Below are 19927 nucleotides of genomic sequence, written 5' to 3' on the forward strand. Positions count from 1 at the left end.
GGACCCACCCCACTTCTTGTAGAGACAGACCCACCCTCACTTCCTGTAGACATAGACCTATCCCCATTTCCTGTAGACACAGACCAGACCCCACTTCCTGTGGAGACCCGCCCTCATTTCCTGTAGACACAGACCAGACCCAGAACTTGCCTGAGGCCTAATGCAGTGCAAGGAAAGCTATGCAACTCCTAATTAGTGAGAGCACATGACTGAGACATTAGTAACAATTACTGCTGCAAATATGCAAGGATTTCACAAAACAAATTTATGGTGTGAACAGGCGCCGATGGGCAGGCGGATAGTAGATGTGCACAGCAGCCTTCTGGAGAAGTTCTCCTTCTAGGTTTGCACATTTGATTCTATCACAGGCACATAGGAGACATTTAAGTAGAGAAGGCAGTCATAATACTGTGATGCCTTCAGACTCTATAAAGTGGCTTTCAATCACATTACGAACAAGGCTGCATGTGCCAAAATGGGGAGTAATTAAAAAAAAAAAAAAAAAAAGCAAAAAAACAAACATTCTACAGAGCCAGAGAATCACACCTCTGTATACTGCGCACTGCCTGTTCTCAGGATAGGTCATCAGCATAAAGTCCTGGACAACCCCGCTAACATTCCCATACAGAACTTCAAACTTTAAATGATTGAATACCTGTGATTTTTTTTTTTTTTTGTATTCTAAAGCACTGAAATATTTTAGAAAATGAAAAACTTTAAAAGGAAAAAAAAAAAAGTTCTCTTTTGCAATTTTCTGACCCATAATTTTTTTTAATAACTTTTCTGTAGATGGAGCTGTAGGATAGCTTTGAGGTTTTTTTTACTGCAAAGTGAGCTATTATTATATTTACCATTTTGAGGTACATATAACATATATATTTTTAAATCTAAATTTTATTACTTTTTTGTGGGTCGAGTGATGAGTGGGCACTACTATGCTAAGGTGCTCAGTATTCGTAATTAGTGATGAGCGGGCACTACCATGCTCGGGTGCTCAGTACTTGTAACTAGTGATGAGTGGGCACTACCATGCTTGGGTGCTCAGTACTTGTAACTAGTGATGAGCGGGCACTACCATGCTCGGGTGTTCAGTACTGGTAACTAGTGATGAGCGAGCACTACCATGCTCGGGTGCTCAGTACTTGTAACTAGTGATGAGTGGGCACTACCATACTTGGGTGCTCAGTACTCGTAACTAGTGATGAGCGGGCACTACCATGCTTGGGTGCTCAGTACTGGTAACTAGTGATGAGCGGGCACTACCATGCTCGGGTGCTCAGTACTCGTAACTAGTGATGAGCGAGCACTACCATGCTCGGGTGCTCAGTACTGGTAACTAGTGATGAGAGGACACTACCATGCTCGGGTGCTCAGTACTCGTAACTAGTGATGAGCGGGCACTACCATGCTCGGGTGCTCAGTACTCGTAACTAGTGATGAGCGGGCACTACCATGCTCGGGTGCTCAGTACTCGTAACTAGTGATGAGCGGGCACTACCATGCTCAGGTGCTCAGTACTCGTAACTAGTGATGAGCGGGCACTACCATGCTCGGGTGCTCAGTACTCGTAACTAGTGATGAGCGGGCACTACCATGCTCGGGTGCTCAGTACTCGTAACTGGTGATGAGTGGGCACTACCATGCTTCGGTGCTCAGTACTGGTACCTAGTGATGAGTGGGCACTACCATGCTCAGATGCTCAGTACTCGTAACTAGTGATGAGCGGGCACTACCATTCTCAGGTGCTCAGTACTCGTAACTAGTGATGAGCGGGCACTACCATGCTCGGGTGCTCAGTACTCGTAACTGGTGATGAGCGGGCACTACCATGCTCGGGTGCTCAGTACTGGTAACTAGTGATGAGTGGGCACTACCATGCTCGGGTGCTTAGTACTGGTACCTAGTGATGAGCGGGCACTACCATGCTCGGGTGCTCAGTACTGGTACCTAGTGATGAGTGGGCACTACCATGCTCGGGTGCTCAGTACTCGTAACTAGTGATGAGCGGGCACTACCATGCTCAGTACTGGTACCTAGTGATGAGTGGGCACTACCATGCTCGGGTGTTCAGTACTCGTAACTAGTGATGAGCGGGCAATACCATGCTCGGGTGCTCAGTACTGGTAACTAGTGATGAGCGGGCACTACCATGCTCGGGTGTTCAGTACTCGTAACTAGTGATGAGCGGGCACTACCATGCTCGGGTGCTCAGTACTGGTAACTAGTGATGAGCGGAAACTACCATGCTCGGGTGCTCAGTACTGGTAACTAGTGATGAGTGGGCACTACCATCCTCGGGTGTTCAGTACTCGTAACTAGTGATGAGCGGGCACTACCATGCTCGGGTGCTCAGTATTCGTAACTAGTGATGAGCGGGCACTACCATGCTTGGGTGCTCAGTATTCGTACCTAGTGATGAGCAGGCACTACCATGCTCGGGTGCTCAGTACTGGTACCTAGTAATGAGCGGGCACTACCATGCTCGGGTGCTCAGTACTGGTACCTAGTGATGAGCGGGCACTACCATGCTTCGGTGCTCAGTACTGGTACCTAGTAATGAGCGGGCACTACCATGCTCGGGTGCTCAGTACTGGTACCTAGTGATGAGCGGGCACTACCATGCTTGGGTGCTCAGTACTGGTACCTAGTGATGAGCGGGCACTACTATGCTCGGGTGCTCAGTACTCGTAACTAGTGATGAGCGGGCACTACCATGCTCGGGTGCTCAGTACTGGTAACTAGTGATGAGCGGGCACTACCATGCTCAGGTGCTCAGTAATGGTACCTAGTGATGAGCGGGCACTACCATGCTCGGGTGCTCTGTACTCGTAACTAGTGATGAGCGGGCACTACTATGCTCAGGTGCTCAGTACTGGTAACTAGTGATGATTGAGCACTACCATGCTCGGGTGCTCAGTACTCGTAACTAGTGATGAGCGGGCACTACCATGCTCGAGTGCTCAGTACTCGTAACTAGTGATGAGCGGGCACTACCATGCTCGGGTGCTCAGTACTGGTACCTAGTAATGAGTGGGCACTACCATGCTCGGGTGCTCAGTACTTGTAACTAGTGATGAGCGGGCACTACCATGCTCGGGTGCTCAGTACTGGTAACTAGTGATGAGCGGGCACTACCATGCTCGGGTGCTCAGTACTGGTACCTAGTGATGAGTGGGCACTACCATGCTCAGGTGCTCAGTACTGGTAACTAGTGATGAGCGGGCACTACCATGCTCGGGTGCTCAGTACTGGTAACTAGTGATGAGCGGGCACTACCATGCTCGGGTGCTCAGTACTGGTAACTGGTGATGAGCGGGCACTACCATGCTCGGGTGCTCAGTACTGGTAACTAGTGATGAGTGGGCACTACCATGCTCAGGTGCTCAGTACTGGTAACTAGTGATGAGCGGGCACTACCATGCTCAGGTGCTCAGTACTGGTAACTAGTGATGAGCGGGCTCTACCATGCTCAGGTGCTCAGTACTGGTAACTAGTGATGAGCGGGCACTACCATGCTCAGGTGCTCAGTACTGGTAACTAGTGATGAGCGGGCACTACCATGCTCGGGTGCTCAGTACTGGTAACTAGTGATGAGCGGGCACTACCATGCTCAGGTGCTCAGTACTAGTAACTAGTGATGAGCGGGCACTACCATGCTCGGGTGCTCAGTACTGGTAACTAGTGATGAGCGGGCACTACCATGCTCGGGTGCTCAGTACTGGTAACTAGTGATGAGCGGGCACTACCATGCTCGGGTGCTCAGTACTGGTAACTAGTGATGAGCGGGCACTACCATGCTCGGGTGCTCAGTACTGGTAACTAGTGATGAGCGGGCACTACCATGCTCGGGTGCTCAGTACTGGTAACTAGTGATGAGCGGGCACTACCATGCTCGGGTGCTCAGTACTGGTACCTAGTGATGAGCGAGTGATAGAAAAGCAAGGCAGAGCAATCGGAGGAGGACCATTTGTGATCAAGATATAAAGCCCAGTAAACATGAATATATGGTTTAAGAAACAATTTGTGACGACCTATAGAGATGTTAATGACATTTATTAATTAAATTATTGCATGGTTTTCCTTTCATAAAGGCTTCCTTATGGAGAGATTTCGGACGTGCTGATAAAGGCACCGGGCCCACATTCCCACTTCGATGGGCTATGAATCCATATCTGGCTATCGATGGCTCGGGCAGAATGGGCACGCACTGTCATGGCTGCTTGATGACCAGGATTTGGCACACTGTGGGGGAAAGAAAAAATAAATTTGCTGCACAAATGACGATATACTTAAACCTGATCTAAATACAGACGTGGGATACAACAAACGTGGCCCCTTCTCTGTAACAGGCACAGCGGTGTGATATTTACCTCCCGGTGCATGGCGTGGTTGCAGGTCACCGGCTGCCGCTCGTGGGGCTGTACAATCTTTTGACACATGAGGCACATCTTAAAAAGAGATGACAATTGTTTTAACATCCTCAAATGCAGTAATTTAGCTTAACTTATAGAAAAAGGCTTAAAAAATACCTGTGGTCGCCCTGGATATCCTCCGAAGCCTGGGGGCAGGAACGCAGGGGGTCGTTGTGCAGCTGGATACTGGGGTCTGCCGTGGCCTATAGGCTGAGAAAGCGGAAGAGGAGATAAAATATGGAAAAACGCAAATTAATTCACTGCAAGTAAAACCGCTACACCATAGCAGGCTGCGAAAATTGCTCATTGGAGGCGGTGCGCTCCTGATGATTGACAGCTGGGACCCGTGGCATTTTTCAATGCATTTCTTCCAATGCTCTTAGAGCATTAGAGAAATGCATGGGCAAAGAGCTTGTAAGTGCTGCACTCCTTAAGTAGGAGAATGGCCACTGCTGATAGACCGCAGAGGTGGCCGGTTACCTAGGTAAAAAAAAAATAAGCTACAAAATTAAAAAAATCCTTGGTTATTGAAAATGGAGATGATGTTTAAAGGGAACCTGTCACCGGTTTTTCGGCCTATAAGCTGCGGCCACCACCGGGCTCTTGTATACAGTATTCTAACATGTTGTATATAAGAGCGCAGGCCGCTGTGTAGAACATAAAACAACACTATATAATACTTACCTAAACGGTCGCGCTGCGGTGGATTTGAGTCAGATGAGTGACTCCGTTGTCTGGTGCCGGCGCCGCCACTTTCGGCCATCTTCGTCCTCCTTCTGTAGCCGGGGTGCATGATGCATCCTACGTCGTCCACACTCACTGGCATTGAGGTCCTGCACAGGCGTACTCTAACATGCTGTATATAAGAGCCCAGGCCGCTGTGTAGAACATAAAAATCACTTAATAATGCTCACCAAAACGACCGGTGCGGTGGAGTTGGGTCATATGGACGTCTCCGTTCTCCGGGTGCGGCGCCTCCTCTTTCGGCCATCTTTGTCCTCTTTCTTCTGAAGCCAGGGTGCATGACACGTCTACGTCATCCCCACTTGCCGGCATTCAGGTCCTGAGCAGGGCAAATCAAAGTATTGTAGTGCGCCTGCGCAGGACCGGCGAGTGTGTATGATGTGGGATGCGTCATGCACATAGGCTTCAGAAGGAGGGCGAAGATGGCTGAAAGAGGCGGCGCCGGCACCGGTCAACGGAGACTCCCATATGGCCCACATCCACCGCAGCGACTGTTAGGTGAGTATTATAAAGTGTTTTTTACGTTCTTCACAGCGGCCTGGGCTCTTATATACAGTATGTTAGAATGCTGTATATAAGAGCCCGGTGGTGGTGGCCGCAGCTTATAGGCCAAAAAAACGGTGACAGCTTCCCTTTAATAGGAGGTAATTTGCTTGCTTTTATAAACACTTTTCATGCAAGTTTACACTATAAACAAGATGAGGCGACCCCTTTAAGTTCACACAGGCGCTGACCATTGCGGTCTGGTCACATCCGCGAATTGCGGGCATGATTGACTCCTTGTCCACAGAGCGGATAGGTGCAGGACCCACTTACTATTTGCATGCATTAGTATGGTCCGTATATCTCACGTGCATTCTACGATTTTAACAGTAAGATCTGAGGAATGTGTAGAAAAATGGCCCCTGTGCAATAGTATATATACATACATACATACATACATACAGAGTCCAGTGGAGGTGCGGGCAGATCTGGAGCGGTGCTGGGCACTGCTTGGGGCTGGGAGCGGCAGCGTTTGATCTCCTGCTCCCGCTCATATAATATGCACAGCCGCTGTCCATCAGAAGCGTGGTGCTGAAACTGCATCGCGCTCATGGGCTGAGGAGCTGTGCATATTATCTGCCTGTGCTTACCTTTGATTGCACAGGAACCCCCCTCCCCCTGTGTTAGATATGGCCTCCTGCTGCCCATAGTAAAATAATAAACTCTTTACTCACCTCCTCCAGCGTCTGCCGGTCTCCCTCCTGCTGGCTGTGATTAGGCATGCAGAGATATCTCTCTGCTGTGTGATCACATGACCTCCACTAGAACTAGGAAGTGCAGGAGACAGGAGGAGTTCAACCCCGAGGAGGGACACACGAGACAGGACTGTGCTGCAGAAGGTAAAGAGTTTATTATACTAAAAGCAGCAACATGGGGGCGATATGTAACAGAGGGTGATGTCTGCCTGCCACAGTGGGCCTGTCTGCCTGCCCCAGTGGGCCTGTCTGCCTGCCCCAGTGGGCCTGTCTGCCTGCCCCAGTGGGCCTGTCTGCCTGCCACAGTGGGCCTGTCTGCCTGCCACAGTGGGCCTGTCTGCCTGCCACAGTGGGCCTGTCTGCCTGCCACAGTGGGCCTGTCTGCCTGCCACAGTGGCCCTGTCTGCCTGCCACAGTGGCCCTGTCTGCCTGCCACAGTGGCCCTGTCTGCCTGCCACAGTGGCCCTGTCTGCCTGCCACAGTGGCCCTGTCTGCCTGCCACAGTGGCCCTGTCTGCCTGCCACAGTGGCCCTGTCTGCCTGCCACAGTGGCCCTGTCTGCCTGCCACAGTGGCCCTGTCTGCCTGCCACAGTGGCCCTGTCTGCCTGCCACAGTGGCCCTGTCTGCCTGCCATAGAGGATGTGTGCCAGCCATAGCGGAAATGTGGCATCACTGGGGGACGTGTTCAATATAAGGTGGCCATATCCAGATTAAGGGGGCTAATTTTAGGATGAGGGGGCTATGAGGGACATATACCCTATATTATTTGTTAGACGGACACTGGCATTATAAGACGGACCCCATTTATTAAAAAGAAGGGAATTTTGTTACTTACCGTAAATTCCTTTTCTTCTAGCTCTTATTGGGAGACCCAGACGATTGGGGTATAGCTACTGCCCTCTGGAGGCCACACAAAGCACTACATTAAAAGTGCAAGGCCCCTCCCCCTCTGGCTATACCCCCCCCGTGGTATCACGGGTTCTCCAGTTTTAGTGCCAAAGCAAGAAGGAGGAAGCCAATAACTGGTTTAAACAAATTAACTCCGAATAACATCGGAGAACTGAAAAACCGTTCAACATGAACAACATGTGTACCCGCAAACAACAAAAAAACATCCCGAAGGACAACAGGGCGGGTGCTGGGTCTCCCAATAAGAGCTAGAAGAAAAGGAATTTACGGTAAGTAACAAAATTCCCTTCTTCTTCAGCGCTCTATTGGGAGACCCAGACGATTGGGACGTCCAAAAGCTGTCCCTGGGTGGGTAAATAAATACCTCATGTTAGAGCTGCAAAACAGCCCTCCCCTACGGGGGTGTCACTGCCGCCTGCAGGACTCTTCTACCTAAGCTGGCATCCGCCGAAGCATAGGTATGCACCTGATAATGCTTGGTGAAAGTGTGCAGACTGGACCAGGTAGCTGCCTGGCACACCTGTTGAGCCGAAGCCTGGTGACGTAATGCCCAGGACGCACCCACGGCTCTGGTGGAGTGGGCTTTTAGCCCTGAAGGAACCGGAAGCCCCGCAGAACGGTAGGCCTCTAGAATTGGTTCTTTGATCCATCGAGCCAGGGTGGCTTTAGAAGCCTGCAACCCCTTGCGCGGACCAGCGACAAGGACGAAAAGTGCATCGGCACGGCGTATGGGCGCCGTGCGGGAAATGTAGATTCTGAGTGCTCTCACCAGATCTAGCAAACGTAAGTCCTTTTCATACCGGTGAACCGGATGAGGGCAAAAAGAAGGCAAGGAAATATCCTGATTAAGATGAAAAGAGGATACGACCTTAGGAAGAAACTCCGGAATGGGGCGCAGCACAACCTTGTCCTGGTGGAACACCAGGAAGGGAGCCTTAGATGACAGAGCTGCCAGCTCAGACACTCGCCGAAGCGATGTGATCGCAACAAGAAACGCCACTTTCTGCGACAGCCGAGAAAAGGAAACTTCCTTCAGAGGCTCGAAGGGCGGCTTCTGGAGAGCAACTAGTACCCTGTTCAGATCCCATGGATCTAACGGTCGCTTGTACGGGGGCACAATATGACAGACCCCCTGCAGGAACGTGCGCACCTTAGGAAGACGTGCTAGACGCTTCTGAAAAAACACGGATAGTGCCGAAACTTGCCCTTTAAGGGAGCTGAGCGACAAGCCCTTTTCTAACCCCGATTGCAGGAAGGAAAGAAACTTGGGCAATGCAAATGGCCAGGGAGACACTCCCTGAGCAGAGCACCAGGACAAGAAAATCTTCCACGTTCTGTGGTAGATCTTAGCCGAATTCGACTTTCTAGCTTGTCTCATTGTGGCAACGACTCCCTGAGATAATCCAGCAGATGCTAGGATCCAGGACTCAATGGCCACACAGTCAGGTTCAGGGCCGCAGAATTCTGATGGAAAAACGGCCCTTGGGACAGTAAGTCTGGTCGGTCTGGCAGTGACCACGGTCGACCGATCGTGAGATGCCACAGATCCGGATACCACGACCTCCTCGGCCAGTCTGGAGCGACGAGTATGACGCGGCTGCACTCGGATCTGATCTTGCGTAGCACTCTGGGCAAGAGCGCCAGAGGCGGAAACACGTATGGAAGCTGAAACTGCGACCAATCTTGAACCAAGGCGTCTGCCGCCAGAGCTCTTTGATCGCGCGACCTCGCCATGAATGCCGGGACCTTGTTGTTGTGCCGGGATGCCATTAGGTCGACGTCCGGCACTCCCCAGCGGCGACAGATTTCCTGAAACACGTCCGGGTGAAGGGACCATTCCCCTGCGTCCATGCCCTGGCGACTGAGGAAGTCTGCTTCCCAATTTTCTACGCCTGGGATGTGAACCGCGGATATGGTGGATGCTCTGTCCTCCACCCACATTAGAATGCGCCGGACTTCTTGGAAGGCTTGCCGACTGCGCGTCCCTCCTTGGTGGTTGATGTATGCCACCGCTGTGGAGTTGTCCGATTGGATTCGGATCTGCTTTCCTTCCAGCCACTGTTGGAAGGCCAGTAGAGCAAGATACACTGCTCTGATCTCCAGAACATTGATCTGAAGGGTGGACTCCTGCGGAGTCCACGTCCCCTGAGCCCTGTGGTGGAGAAATACTGCTCCCCACCCTGACAGACTCGCATCTGTCGTGACTACTGCCCAGGATGGGGGCAGGAAGGATCTTCCCTGAGACAATGAGGTGGGAAGGAGCCACCATTGTAGGGAGTCCTTGGCCGTCTGGGAAAGCGAGACTTTCCTGTCCAGGGACGTTGACTTCCCGTCCCATTGGCGGAGAATGTCCCATTGAAGTGGGCGCAGATGAAACTGCGCAAAGGGAACTGCTTCCATGGCTGCCACCATCTTCCCTAGGAAATGCATGAGGCGCCGCAAGGGATGCAACTGGCCCTGCAGAAGAGATTGCACCCCTGTCTGTAGTGACCGCTGCTTGTCCAGCGGAAGCTTCACTATCGCTGCTAGAGTATGAAACTCCATGCCAAGATACGTTAGTGACTGAGTCGGTGATAGGATCGATTTTGGAAAGTTGATGATCCATCCGAAAGACTGTAGAGTCTCCAGCGTAGCATTCAGGCTGTGCTGACATGCCTCCTGAGAGGGAGCTTTGACCAATAAGTCGTCTAGGTAAGGGATCACCGAGTGTCCCTGAGAGTGCAAGACTGCTACCACCGCCGCCATGACCTTGGTGAAGACCCGTGGGGCTGTCGCCAGACCAAATGGAAGAGCTACGAACTGAAAATGGTCGTCTCCTATCACAAAACGTAGAAAACGTTGATGTTCTGTAGCAATTGGCACGTGGAGATAAGCATCTTTGATGTCTATTGAGGCAAGGAAGTCTCCTCTGGACATTGAGGCAATGACAGAGCGGAGGGTTTCCATCCGGAACCTCCTGGCGTGCACATGTTTGTTGAGCCGTTTTAGGTCCAGAACAGGACGGAACGAGCCGTCCTTTTTTGGAACCACAAAGAGATTGGAGTAAAACCCTTGCCCTTGTTCCTGAGGAGGGACTGGGATAACCACTCCTTCCGCTTTTAGGGAATCCACCGCCTGCAGCAGAGCATCTGCTCGGTCTGGACGTGGGGAGGTTCTGAAGAACCGAGCTGGAGGACGAGAATTGAACTCGATTCTGTACCCGCGAGACAAAATGTCCGTCACCCACCGGTCTTTGACCTGTGACATCCAAATGCCGGAAAAGCGGGAGAGCCTGCCCCCGACCGGCGATGCGGAGGGGGGGGGCTGGAAGTCATGAGGTAGCCGCTTTGGAAGCGGTACCTCCATTTGCTTTCTTGGGGCGTGTGTGAGTCCGCCACGAATCTGAGTTTCTTTGCGTCCTCTGAGTCCCTTTGGACGAGGTAAATGGTGTCTTGCCCGAACCTCGAAAGGACTGAAACCTCTGCTGCCACTTTTTCTGCTGAGGTTTGGATGTTCTGGGTTGTGGTAAAGAGGAGTCTTTACCCTTGGACTGCTTAATGATGTCAGCCAATGGCTCGCCAAACAGTCTATCTCTAGACAAAGGCAAACTGGTTAAACATTTTTTGGAACCAGCATCTGCTTTCCAGTCCTTTAACCACAAGGCTCTGCGCAAAACTACCGAATTGGCGGACGCCATTGAGGTGCGACTGGTAGATTCTAGGACCGCATTGATAGCGTAAGACGCAAACGCCGACATCTGCGTGGTAAGGTGCGCCACTTGCGGCACTGCTGGATGCATGATAGCATCCACTTTTGCTAAGCCAGCTGAAATAGCCTGGAGTGCCCATACGGCTGCGAATGCCGGAGCAAACGACGCGCCGATAGCTTCATAGACAGATTTTAACCAAAGGTCCATCTGTCTGTCATTGGCATCTTTAAGTGAAGCGCCATCCTCCACTGCAACTATGGATCTAGCTGCAAGTTTGGAAATCGGGGGGTCTACCTTTGGACACTGTGTCCAGCGCTTGACCACCTCAGGGGGGAAAGGGAAACGCGTATCTTTAGATCGTTTAGAGAAACGCCTTTCTGGGTGAGCGTCGTGCTTCTGGATTGATTCTCTGAAGTCAGAGTGATCTAACAAAGCACTCAATTTACGCTTGGGATAAAGGAAACGAAACTTTTCCTGCTCCGCAGCCGCCTCTTCTGCTGAAGGGGCTGGGGGAGAAATATCCAACAGCCTATTGATGGCTGAGATAAGGTCGTTTACCATGGCATCCCCATCCGGGGTATCCAGGTTGAGAGGGGTTCCAGGAGTGGATTCCTGATCACTCTCATCAGACACATCACAGGGAGACTGATTGCGCTGAGACCCTGAGCAGTGTGAAGACGTCGAGGGTCTTTCCCAGCGAGCTCGCTTAGGGTGGCTGGGGCCATCATCTGAGTCATAATCCTCGGCCTGTGAAGCCGGGGACCCCCCTGTGGGCTGGATACATTCCAAGTAAGGGGGACCTGAGGACAGAGGCCTCGCCGTGCCCAGAGACTGAGCCCCATGCATAGATTGCAAGGTTTCAAGGATTTTTGCCATAGACACAGACATATTATCTGCAAAAACTGCAAAGTCCGTCCCTGTCACCGGGGCAGAACTTACAAGCGTCTCAGCCTGGGTCGCTACCTCTCCTGACTCCGGCTGGCGAAGCAGCACCGGGTCGGAGCATTGCACACAATGGGGGTCATCGGAGCCTGCTGGTAGATTAGCCCCACATGCAGCACACGCAGTATACACAGCCCTTTTTGCCTTGGCCGCCTTGCGTTTTGAGGATGACATGTTGCTGCTTCCACAGAGCGATCTGGGATATGCAGCCAGAAGCGACCTCACAGTGCAAGAAATACAATATCTATATATCTGTACACAGTACACCGATACACCGTGAGGCACTAGAGGGACCAGCACAGAAAAATCGCTTACCGCCCGCTTAAAAAAGCGGGTGTGTGGTCGCCAGATAGCCCCTAGTCCAGGTCTCCCAGAGCCTTGCGTCCTTCCTCCAGCCAGGCATGCATGTAATGGCTGCCGGCGTCTCGAGAGAGGAAGGGGGGCGGGCCCTGGGCGTTCCTGGCCAAGAGCGGGAAGCCTGCTTCCCTCTGTGCCAAGTGAGAGGGCTGGAGCATGTAAATCAGGCTCCAGCCCTCGTCGCTGCTAGCGAACAGCGTCTCTCCCCTACCCTGAATGACAGGGTGGGGGCGGGAACGAAACGGAGCTGCCGGCGTCCTAGGCCCAAAAAGCCGGGGACTAAATTTATAACCGCCGCCGCCGTAAAAGCGCGGACGGCGGATCCCCGGCGCACCACAAGTCACAGCAGCGCCGCCCGGTCCAGAGGGGGTCGGCGCTGCGTTCCCATACACAAACAATCCCCCAGTAATCTGTAGGGACACCAACTCCACGTTGCGGTCCCCGGCGCACTACAACACCCAGCCAGCCCGGAGTGTGTCTGTGCCTGCCGGGGACACAGAGTACCTGTATGATGCAGGGCCTGTCCCTGATCGTACTCCTGCTCCGTCTCCATCAGGTTCTAATGGGTCTGTGGATGGAGCCCGGCGTCAGAGCTGAGAGGCCGGCAGGATCCCACTTCCACAGAGCCCTACCAGGGGATGTGGAAGGAAAACAGCATGTCAGGCTCCAGCCCTGTACCAGCAATAGGTACCTCAACCTTACAACACCATCCAGGGGTGAGAAGGGAGCATGCTGGGGACACTATATGTGTCCTCTTTTCTTCCATCCGAAATAGTCAGCAGCTACTGCTGACTAAAATCTGTGGAGCTATGCATGGAATGTCTGACCTCCTTCGCACACAAAGCTAAAACTGGAGAACCCGTGATACCACGGGGGGGGTATAGCCAGAGGGGGAGGGGCCTTGCACTTTTAATGTAGTGCTTTGTGTGGCCTCCAGAGGGCAGTAGCTATACCCCAATCGTCTGGGTCTCCCAATAGAGCGCTGAAGAAATTCTCTATTCCTTCACCAAATTTGGGGGTGCGTCTTATAAAGCGAAAAATACGGTATGTGTGAAGATACCATATGGATGACTCTTCCCAAAATGCTCGGTGCGCAGATACTGAACAAGAGGGGAAATCCGTGAGATATGAGCTCAGCAGAATCCCATACAGACGCCATTTGTCTATAACACATACAAACTCTGTACACGGCTGCGGTGTCAGCTACCTGGACATCGTCTATTTGGTAGTGGCCGTGCAAAGTTATCCCATGGAAGTGAATGGAATACTCTGCCGTGGCACAATGTAAACACGGACTGCACCAATATAATACCCAACAATAGGCCACTGATATTCTACAGCCCTTTATTTCTTTTTGTAACCCCATGCCCCTCTTACCCTGGCGGCCGGGTTGGCAGATTCTTTTAGTTGAAGCGGTTCTATGTGTGTTTCGACGAGCTGGAACAATTCCTCCAATGTGAGGCCAGACAGGGTGCCACGCTTCAGCTTAATCTGCTGGAGGATATCGGTTAAGGTCCTCCTTAAGAAGAAGAAGAAGGTGCAGATAAGGAAATGCAAACACCAAAAAAGAAGGGAATTTTGTTTACTTACCGTAAATTCCTTTTCTTCTAGCTCCTATTGGGAGACCCAGACAATTGGGTGTATAGCTTCTGCCTCCGGAGGCCACACAAAGTATTACACTTTAAAAAGTGTAACCCCTCCCCTCTGCTATACACCCTCCCGTGCATCACGGGCCCATCAGTTTTGGTGCCAAAGCAGGAAGGAGGAAACTTATAAATTGGTCTAAGGTAAATTCAATCCGAAGGATGTTCGGAGAACTGAACCATGAACCAAAGAACAATGAACATGAACAACATGTGTACACAAAAAAACAACAGCCCGAAGGGAACAGGGGCGGGTGCTGGGTCTCCCAATAGGAGCTAGAAGAAAAGGAATTTACGGTAAGTAAACAAAATTCCCTTCTTCTTTGTCGCTCCATTGGGAGACCCAGACAATTGGGACGTCCAAAAGCAATCCCTGGGTGGGTAAAAGAATACCTCGATAAAAAGAGCCGAAAAAACGGCCTCTTCTTACAGGTGGGCAACTGCCGCCTGAAGGACTCGCCTACCTAGGGCGGCATCTGCCGAAGCATATGCATGCACCTGATAGTGTTTTGTAAAAGTGTGCAGACTCGACCAGGTAGCCGCCTGACACACCTGCTGAGCCGTAGCCTGGTGCCGCAATGCCCAGGACGCACCTACGGCTCTGGTAGAATGGGCTTTCAGCCCCGAAGGAATCGGAAGCCCAGAAGAACGGTAGGCTTCAAGAATCGGTTCCTTGATCCATCTAGCCAAGGTTGACTTGGAAGCCTGCGACCCCTTACGCTGGCCAGCGACAAGGACAAAGAGTGCATCAGAACGGCGCAGGGGCGCCGTGCGTGAAATGTAGAGCCTGAGTGCTCTCACGAGATCTAACAAGTGCAAATCCTTTTCACATTGGTGAACTGGATGAGGGCAAAAAGAAGGTAAGGAGATATCCTGATTAAGATGAAAAGGGGATACCACCTTAGGGAGAAGCAGAACCACCTTGTCCTGGTGGAACACCAGAAAGGGGGCTTTGCATGACAGTGGAGCCAGCTCCGACACTCTCTGAAGTGATGTGACTGCCACTAGGAAGACCACCTTTTGTGAAAGGCGTGAAAGAGAAATCTCTCTCATTGGCTCGAAAGGTGGTTTCTGAAGAGCCGTTAGCACCCTGTTCAGATCCCAAGGTTCTAGCGGACGCTTGTAAGGAGGGACTATGTGACAAACTCCCTGCAGGAACGTGCGGACCTGCGGAAGCCTGGCTAGACGCTTTTGAAAAAACACGGATAGCGCCGATACTTGTCCCTTAAGGGAGCCGAGAGACAAACCCTTTTCCAATCCGGATTGAAGGAAGGACAGAAAAGTGGGCAAGGCAAATGGCCAGGGAGAAAAACCCTGATCAGAGCACCAGGATAAGAAGATTCTCCACGTCCTGTGGTAGATCTTGGCGGACGTTGGTTTCCTGGCCTGTCTCATAGTGGCAATGACCTCTTGAGATAACCCTGAAGACGCTAGGATCCAGGACTCACAGTCAGGTTGAGGGCCGCAGAATTCAGATGGAAAAATGGCCCTTGAGACAGTAAGTCTGGACGGTCTGGCAGTGCCCACGGTTGACCCACCGTGAGATGCCACAGATCTGGGTACCACGACCTCCTCGGCCAGTCTGGGGCGATTAGGATGGCGCGGCTGCAGTCGGACCTGAACTTGCGTAATACTCTGGGCAGTAGGGCCAGAGGAGGAAATACATAAGGCAGTCGAAACTGCGACCAATCCTGAACTAAGGCGTCTGCTGCCAGAGCTTTGTGATCTTGAGACCGTGCCATGAATGCCGGGACCTTGTTGTTGTGCCGGGACGCCATTAGGTCGACGTCCGGCTTCCCCCAGCGGCAACAGATCTCTTGAAACACGTCCGGGTGAAGAGACCATTCCCCTGCGTCCATGCCCTGGCGACTGAGAAAGTCTGCTTCCCAGTTTTCTACGCCCGGGATGTGAACTGCGGATATGGTGGAGGCTGTGGCTTCCACCCACAGCAGAATCCGCCGAACTTCCTGGAAGGCTTGCCGACTGCGTGTTCCCCCTTGGTGGTTGATGTATGCCACTGCCGTGGCGTTGTCCGACTGAATTCGGATCTGCCTGCCTTCCAGCCACGGCTGGAACGCCTTTAGGGCTAGATACACTGCCCTTATCTCCAGCACATTAATCTGCAGGGAGGACTCTGGCTGAGTCCAGGTACCCTGAGCCCTGTGGTGGAGGAAGACCGCTCCCCACCCTGACAGACTCGCATCCGTCGTGACCACCGCCCAGGATGAGGGCAGAAATGATTTCCCCTTCGACAAAGACGTGGGAAGAAGCCACCACTGAAGAGAGGCCTTGGCTGTCCGAGACAGGGAGACGTTCCTGTCGAGAAACGTCGACTTCCTGTCCCATTTTCGGAGAATGTCCCATTGAAGTGGACGCAGATGAAACTGCGCAAATGGAACTGCCTCCATTGCCGCCACCATCTTCCCTAGGAAGTGCATGAGGCGTCTCAAGGGGTGCGACTGGGCTCGAAGGAGAGATTGCACCCCTGTCCGTAGTGAACGTTGTTTGTCCAGCGGAAGTTTCACTATCGCTGAGAGAGTGTGAAACTCCATCCCGAGATATGTCAGCGATTGGGTCGGAGTCAATTTTGACTTTGGGAAATTGATGATCCACCCGAATCTCTGGAGAGTCTCCAGAGCAATGTTCAGGCTGTGTTGGCATGCCACCTGAGAGGGGGCCTTGACCAGGAGATCGTCTAAGTAAGGGATCACCGAGTGTCCCTGCGAGTGCAGGACCGCTACCACTGTTGCCATGACCTTGGTGAAGACCCGAGGGGCTGTCGCCAGGCCAAAGGGCAGCGCCACGAACTGAAAGTGTTCGTCCCCGATGGCGAAACGCAGGAAGCGCTGATGCTCTGGTGCAATCGGCACGTGGAGATAAGCATCTCTGATGTCGATTGATGCTAGGAAGTCTCCTTGGGACATCGAGGAGATGACGGAGCGGAGGGATTCCATCCGGAACCGCCTGGCGTTCACATGTTTGTTGAGCAGCTTGAGGTCCAGGACGGGACGGAAAGATCCGTCCTTTTTTGGCACTACAAACAAGTTGGAGTAGAAACCTTGACCCCATTGCTGAAGGGGAACCGGGATCACCACTCCTTCTGTTTTCAGAGTGCTCACCGCCTGAAGAAGAGCATCGGCTCGCTCGGGGGGCGGAGATGTTCTGAAGAAACGAGTCGGAGGACGAGAGCTGAACTCTATCCTGTAACCGTGAGACAGAATGTCTCTCACCCATCGGTCTTGGACATGTGGCAACCAGGCGTCGCAAAAGCGGGAGAGCCTGCCACCGACCGAGGATGCGGTTTGGGGAGGCCGAAAGTCATGAGGAGGCCGCTTTGGGAGCGGTTCCTCCGGCGGTCTTTTTAGGACGTGACTTAGACCGCCATGAGTCAGAGTTCCTCTGACCCTTCTGTGGCCTGTTGGACGAGGAGAATTGGGACTTGGCTGAGGTCCGAAAGGACCGAAATCTCGATTGTACCTTCCTTTGTGGAGGTCTGTTGGGTTTGGACTGGGGCAAGGACGATTCCTTTCCCTTGGATTGTTTAATGATTTCATCCAATTGCTCGCCAAACAGGCGGTCGCCAGAAAATGGCAAACCGGTTAAGAACTTTTTGGAAGCAGAGTCTGCCTTCCATTCACGTAGCCACATAGCCCTGCGGACTGCCACCGAATTGGCGGATGCTACCGCCGTACGGCTCGCAGAGTCCAGGACAGCATTCATGGCGTAGGACGCAAACGCCGACGCCTGAGAGGTTAAGGACACAACCTGTGGAGTAGAGGCACGTGTAACTGCATTAATCTCAGACTGGCAAGCTGAGATAGCTTGGAGTGCCCATACGGCTGCAAATGCCGGAGCAAAGGACGCGCCTATAGCCTCGTAGATGGATTTCATCAGGAGCTCTATCTGCCTGTCAGTGGCATCCTTGAGTGATGCACCATCTGCCACTGGAACTATGGATCTAGCCGCCAGTCTGGAGACTGGAGGATCCACCTTGGGACACTGAGCCCAACCCTTGACTACGTCAGGGGGAAAGGGATAACGTGTGTCATTAAGGCGCTTAGTAAAGCGCTTATCTGGAAAAGCTCGGTGTTTCTGGACTGTATCTCTGAAGTCGGAGTGATCAAGAAACGCACTCCGTGCTCGTTTAGGAAACCTAAAATGGAATTTCTCCTGCTGAGAAGCTGACTCCTCAATCTGAGAAGTTGGAGGAGAAAGATCTAACACCTGATTGATTGACGCTATAAGGTCGTTTACTATGGCGTCCCCTTCAGGTGTATCCAGGTTGAGAGCGGCGTCAGAATCAGAGCCCTGATCTGCCACCTCCGCTTCATCCTCCAGAGAGTCCTCATGCTGAGACCCTGAACACTGTGATGAAGTCGAGGGAAGCTCCCAGCGAGCCTGCTTAGCTGGCCTGGGACTGCGGTCCGTGTCATAGTCCTCACCGTGGGAGCTATGAGTCGCCCCAGGAGCACTTTGCTGCTCCAACCTAGGGGGGCCTGGGGACAATGATTCAACAGTGCCCGGGATCTGTGTTACTAGTCTGGACTGCAAAGCCTCTAGAATCTTAGCAGACCATCTATCCATAGACTCAGAAAGTTTGTCAGCAAATACTGCAAACTCTGTCCCTGTCACCTGGACAGTGGCAGCCGACTGTTCCACCTGGGCCGAGGGTCCCACTAGTGGCAAAGGCTCCGGCTGAGTGAGTGTCACAGGGGCCGAGCATTGCACACAATGAGGATAGATGGAACCTGCAGGTAGCATAGCCGCACATGAGGTACAGGTTGCAAAGTAAACCTGTGCCCTGGCACCCTTGCTTTTTTCGGACGACATGCTGTTGTCTCCTTTTAGAGCAATCAGAGAGGGTATATAGCCAAGGCAACAGTGCGGCCGTACAGAGTAAATGTATACAAAATATGGATATAAATATACACTTCTGCACCCAGGGGAGCAAGCACCTAGTAACAGGTGCTGCTTACCGACCGCCCTCAGCGTTTGTGTGACCACCAGATTCCCTGCCTGGGCTCCCAGCGCTGTTGGAGCTCGTCTCTGAAGATCCCCAGCGTCAGCCGTGCTGCTAGTAATGGCTGCTAGCGTTCTGTGAGGAAGAGGGAGCCGTGGGCGTGCACTAAAAAGTGCGGGAATCTGGTACCCCACTGTGCACAGTGAGGGGGGAGGAGGATACAAAGTATGCTCCTGCCCTCAGCGCTGACGTTCCGTGCAGCGTCCCGCCCTTACTCCTGACTGGCAGGCCCGGGGGCGGGAATATGCGGCACTAGGCCGCAAAAGCCAGGGACTCGAGTTATAAGCGCGGCCGGCAAACAAGCGCGGCCAGCGCGGTAGTCCCGGCGCACCAACACACCCAGCAGCTGCTGCAGCGTGTATCAAACAGGCGCTCTATGCGCCGTCCCCAAGGGGACACAGAGTACCTCAGAGTAGCAGGGCCATGTCCCTGACGATACCCGGGCTCCTGTCCAGCAGATTCCCCCAGGGGCTGCGGAGGGAGCACGGTCCCAGTGCCTGGAGACCGTTCAGGATCCCACTTCACCCAGAGCCCTGTAAGGGATGGGGAAGGAAAACGGCATGTGGCTCCTGCCTGTGTACCCGCAATGGGTACCTCAACCTTAACAGCACCGCCGACTCAGAGTGGGGTGAGAAGGGAGCATGCCGGGGGCCCTGTTATGGGCCCTCTTTTCTTCCATCCGATATAGTCAGCAGCTGCTGCCGACTAACTTGTGGAGCTTGCGTGCATGTGCCTCCTTCAACACAAAGCATAAAAACTGATGGGCCCGTGATGCACGGGAGGGTGTATAGCAGAGGGGAGGGGTTACACTTTTTAAAGTGTAATACTTTGTGTGGCCTCCGGAGGCAGAAGCTATACACCCAATTGTCTGGGTCTCCCAATGGAGCGACAAAGAAAAAAGCAAATGAGGAGGTAGATAATAAACCTAATACTTCATCATAACAATGCAATCATAAATGAAGATAATGGAAGAT

General features: G+C 52.5%; 1 protein-coding gene across 3 annotated transcripts in view; it reads right to left on the minus strand.

Moving 5' to 3' along the window:
• Positions 1–4036: 4036 nt before the first annotated feature.
• Positions 4037–19927, minus strand: part of RNF214 (ring finger protein 214) — a 105331-nt gene continuing 89440 nt past the window's right edge. For all 3 annotated transcript variants that reach the window (XM_075328932.1, XM_075328933.1, XM_075328931.1), the window contains 4 exons: positions 13668–13809; positions 4530–4622; positions 4371–4448; positions 4037–4242 (listed from right to left, as the gene is read on the minus strand). In XM_075328932.1, the coding sequence (XP_075185047.1) occupies positions 4177–4242; positions 4371–4448; positions 4530–4622; positions 13668–13809 (379 nt within the window). In that variant the 3' untranslated portion in view covers positions 4037–4176. The remainder of the gene's footprint in view (positions 4243–4370; positions 4449–4529; positions 4623–13667; positions 13810–19927) is intronic.

The sequence above is a fragment of the Anomaloglossus baeobatrachus genome, chromosome 11 (genome assembly GCF_048569485.1).
Source record: "Anomaloglossus baeobatrachus isolate aAnoBae1 chromosome 11, aAnoBae1.hap1, whole genome shotgun sequence".
In the NCBI taxonomy this organism is placed as follows: domain Eukaryota; kingdom Metazoa; phylum Chordata; class Amphibia; order Anura; family Aromobatidae; genus Anomaloglossus; species Anomaloglossus baeobatrachus.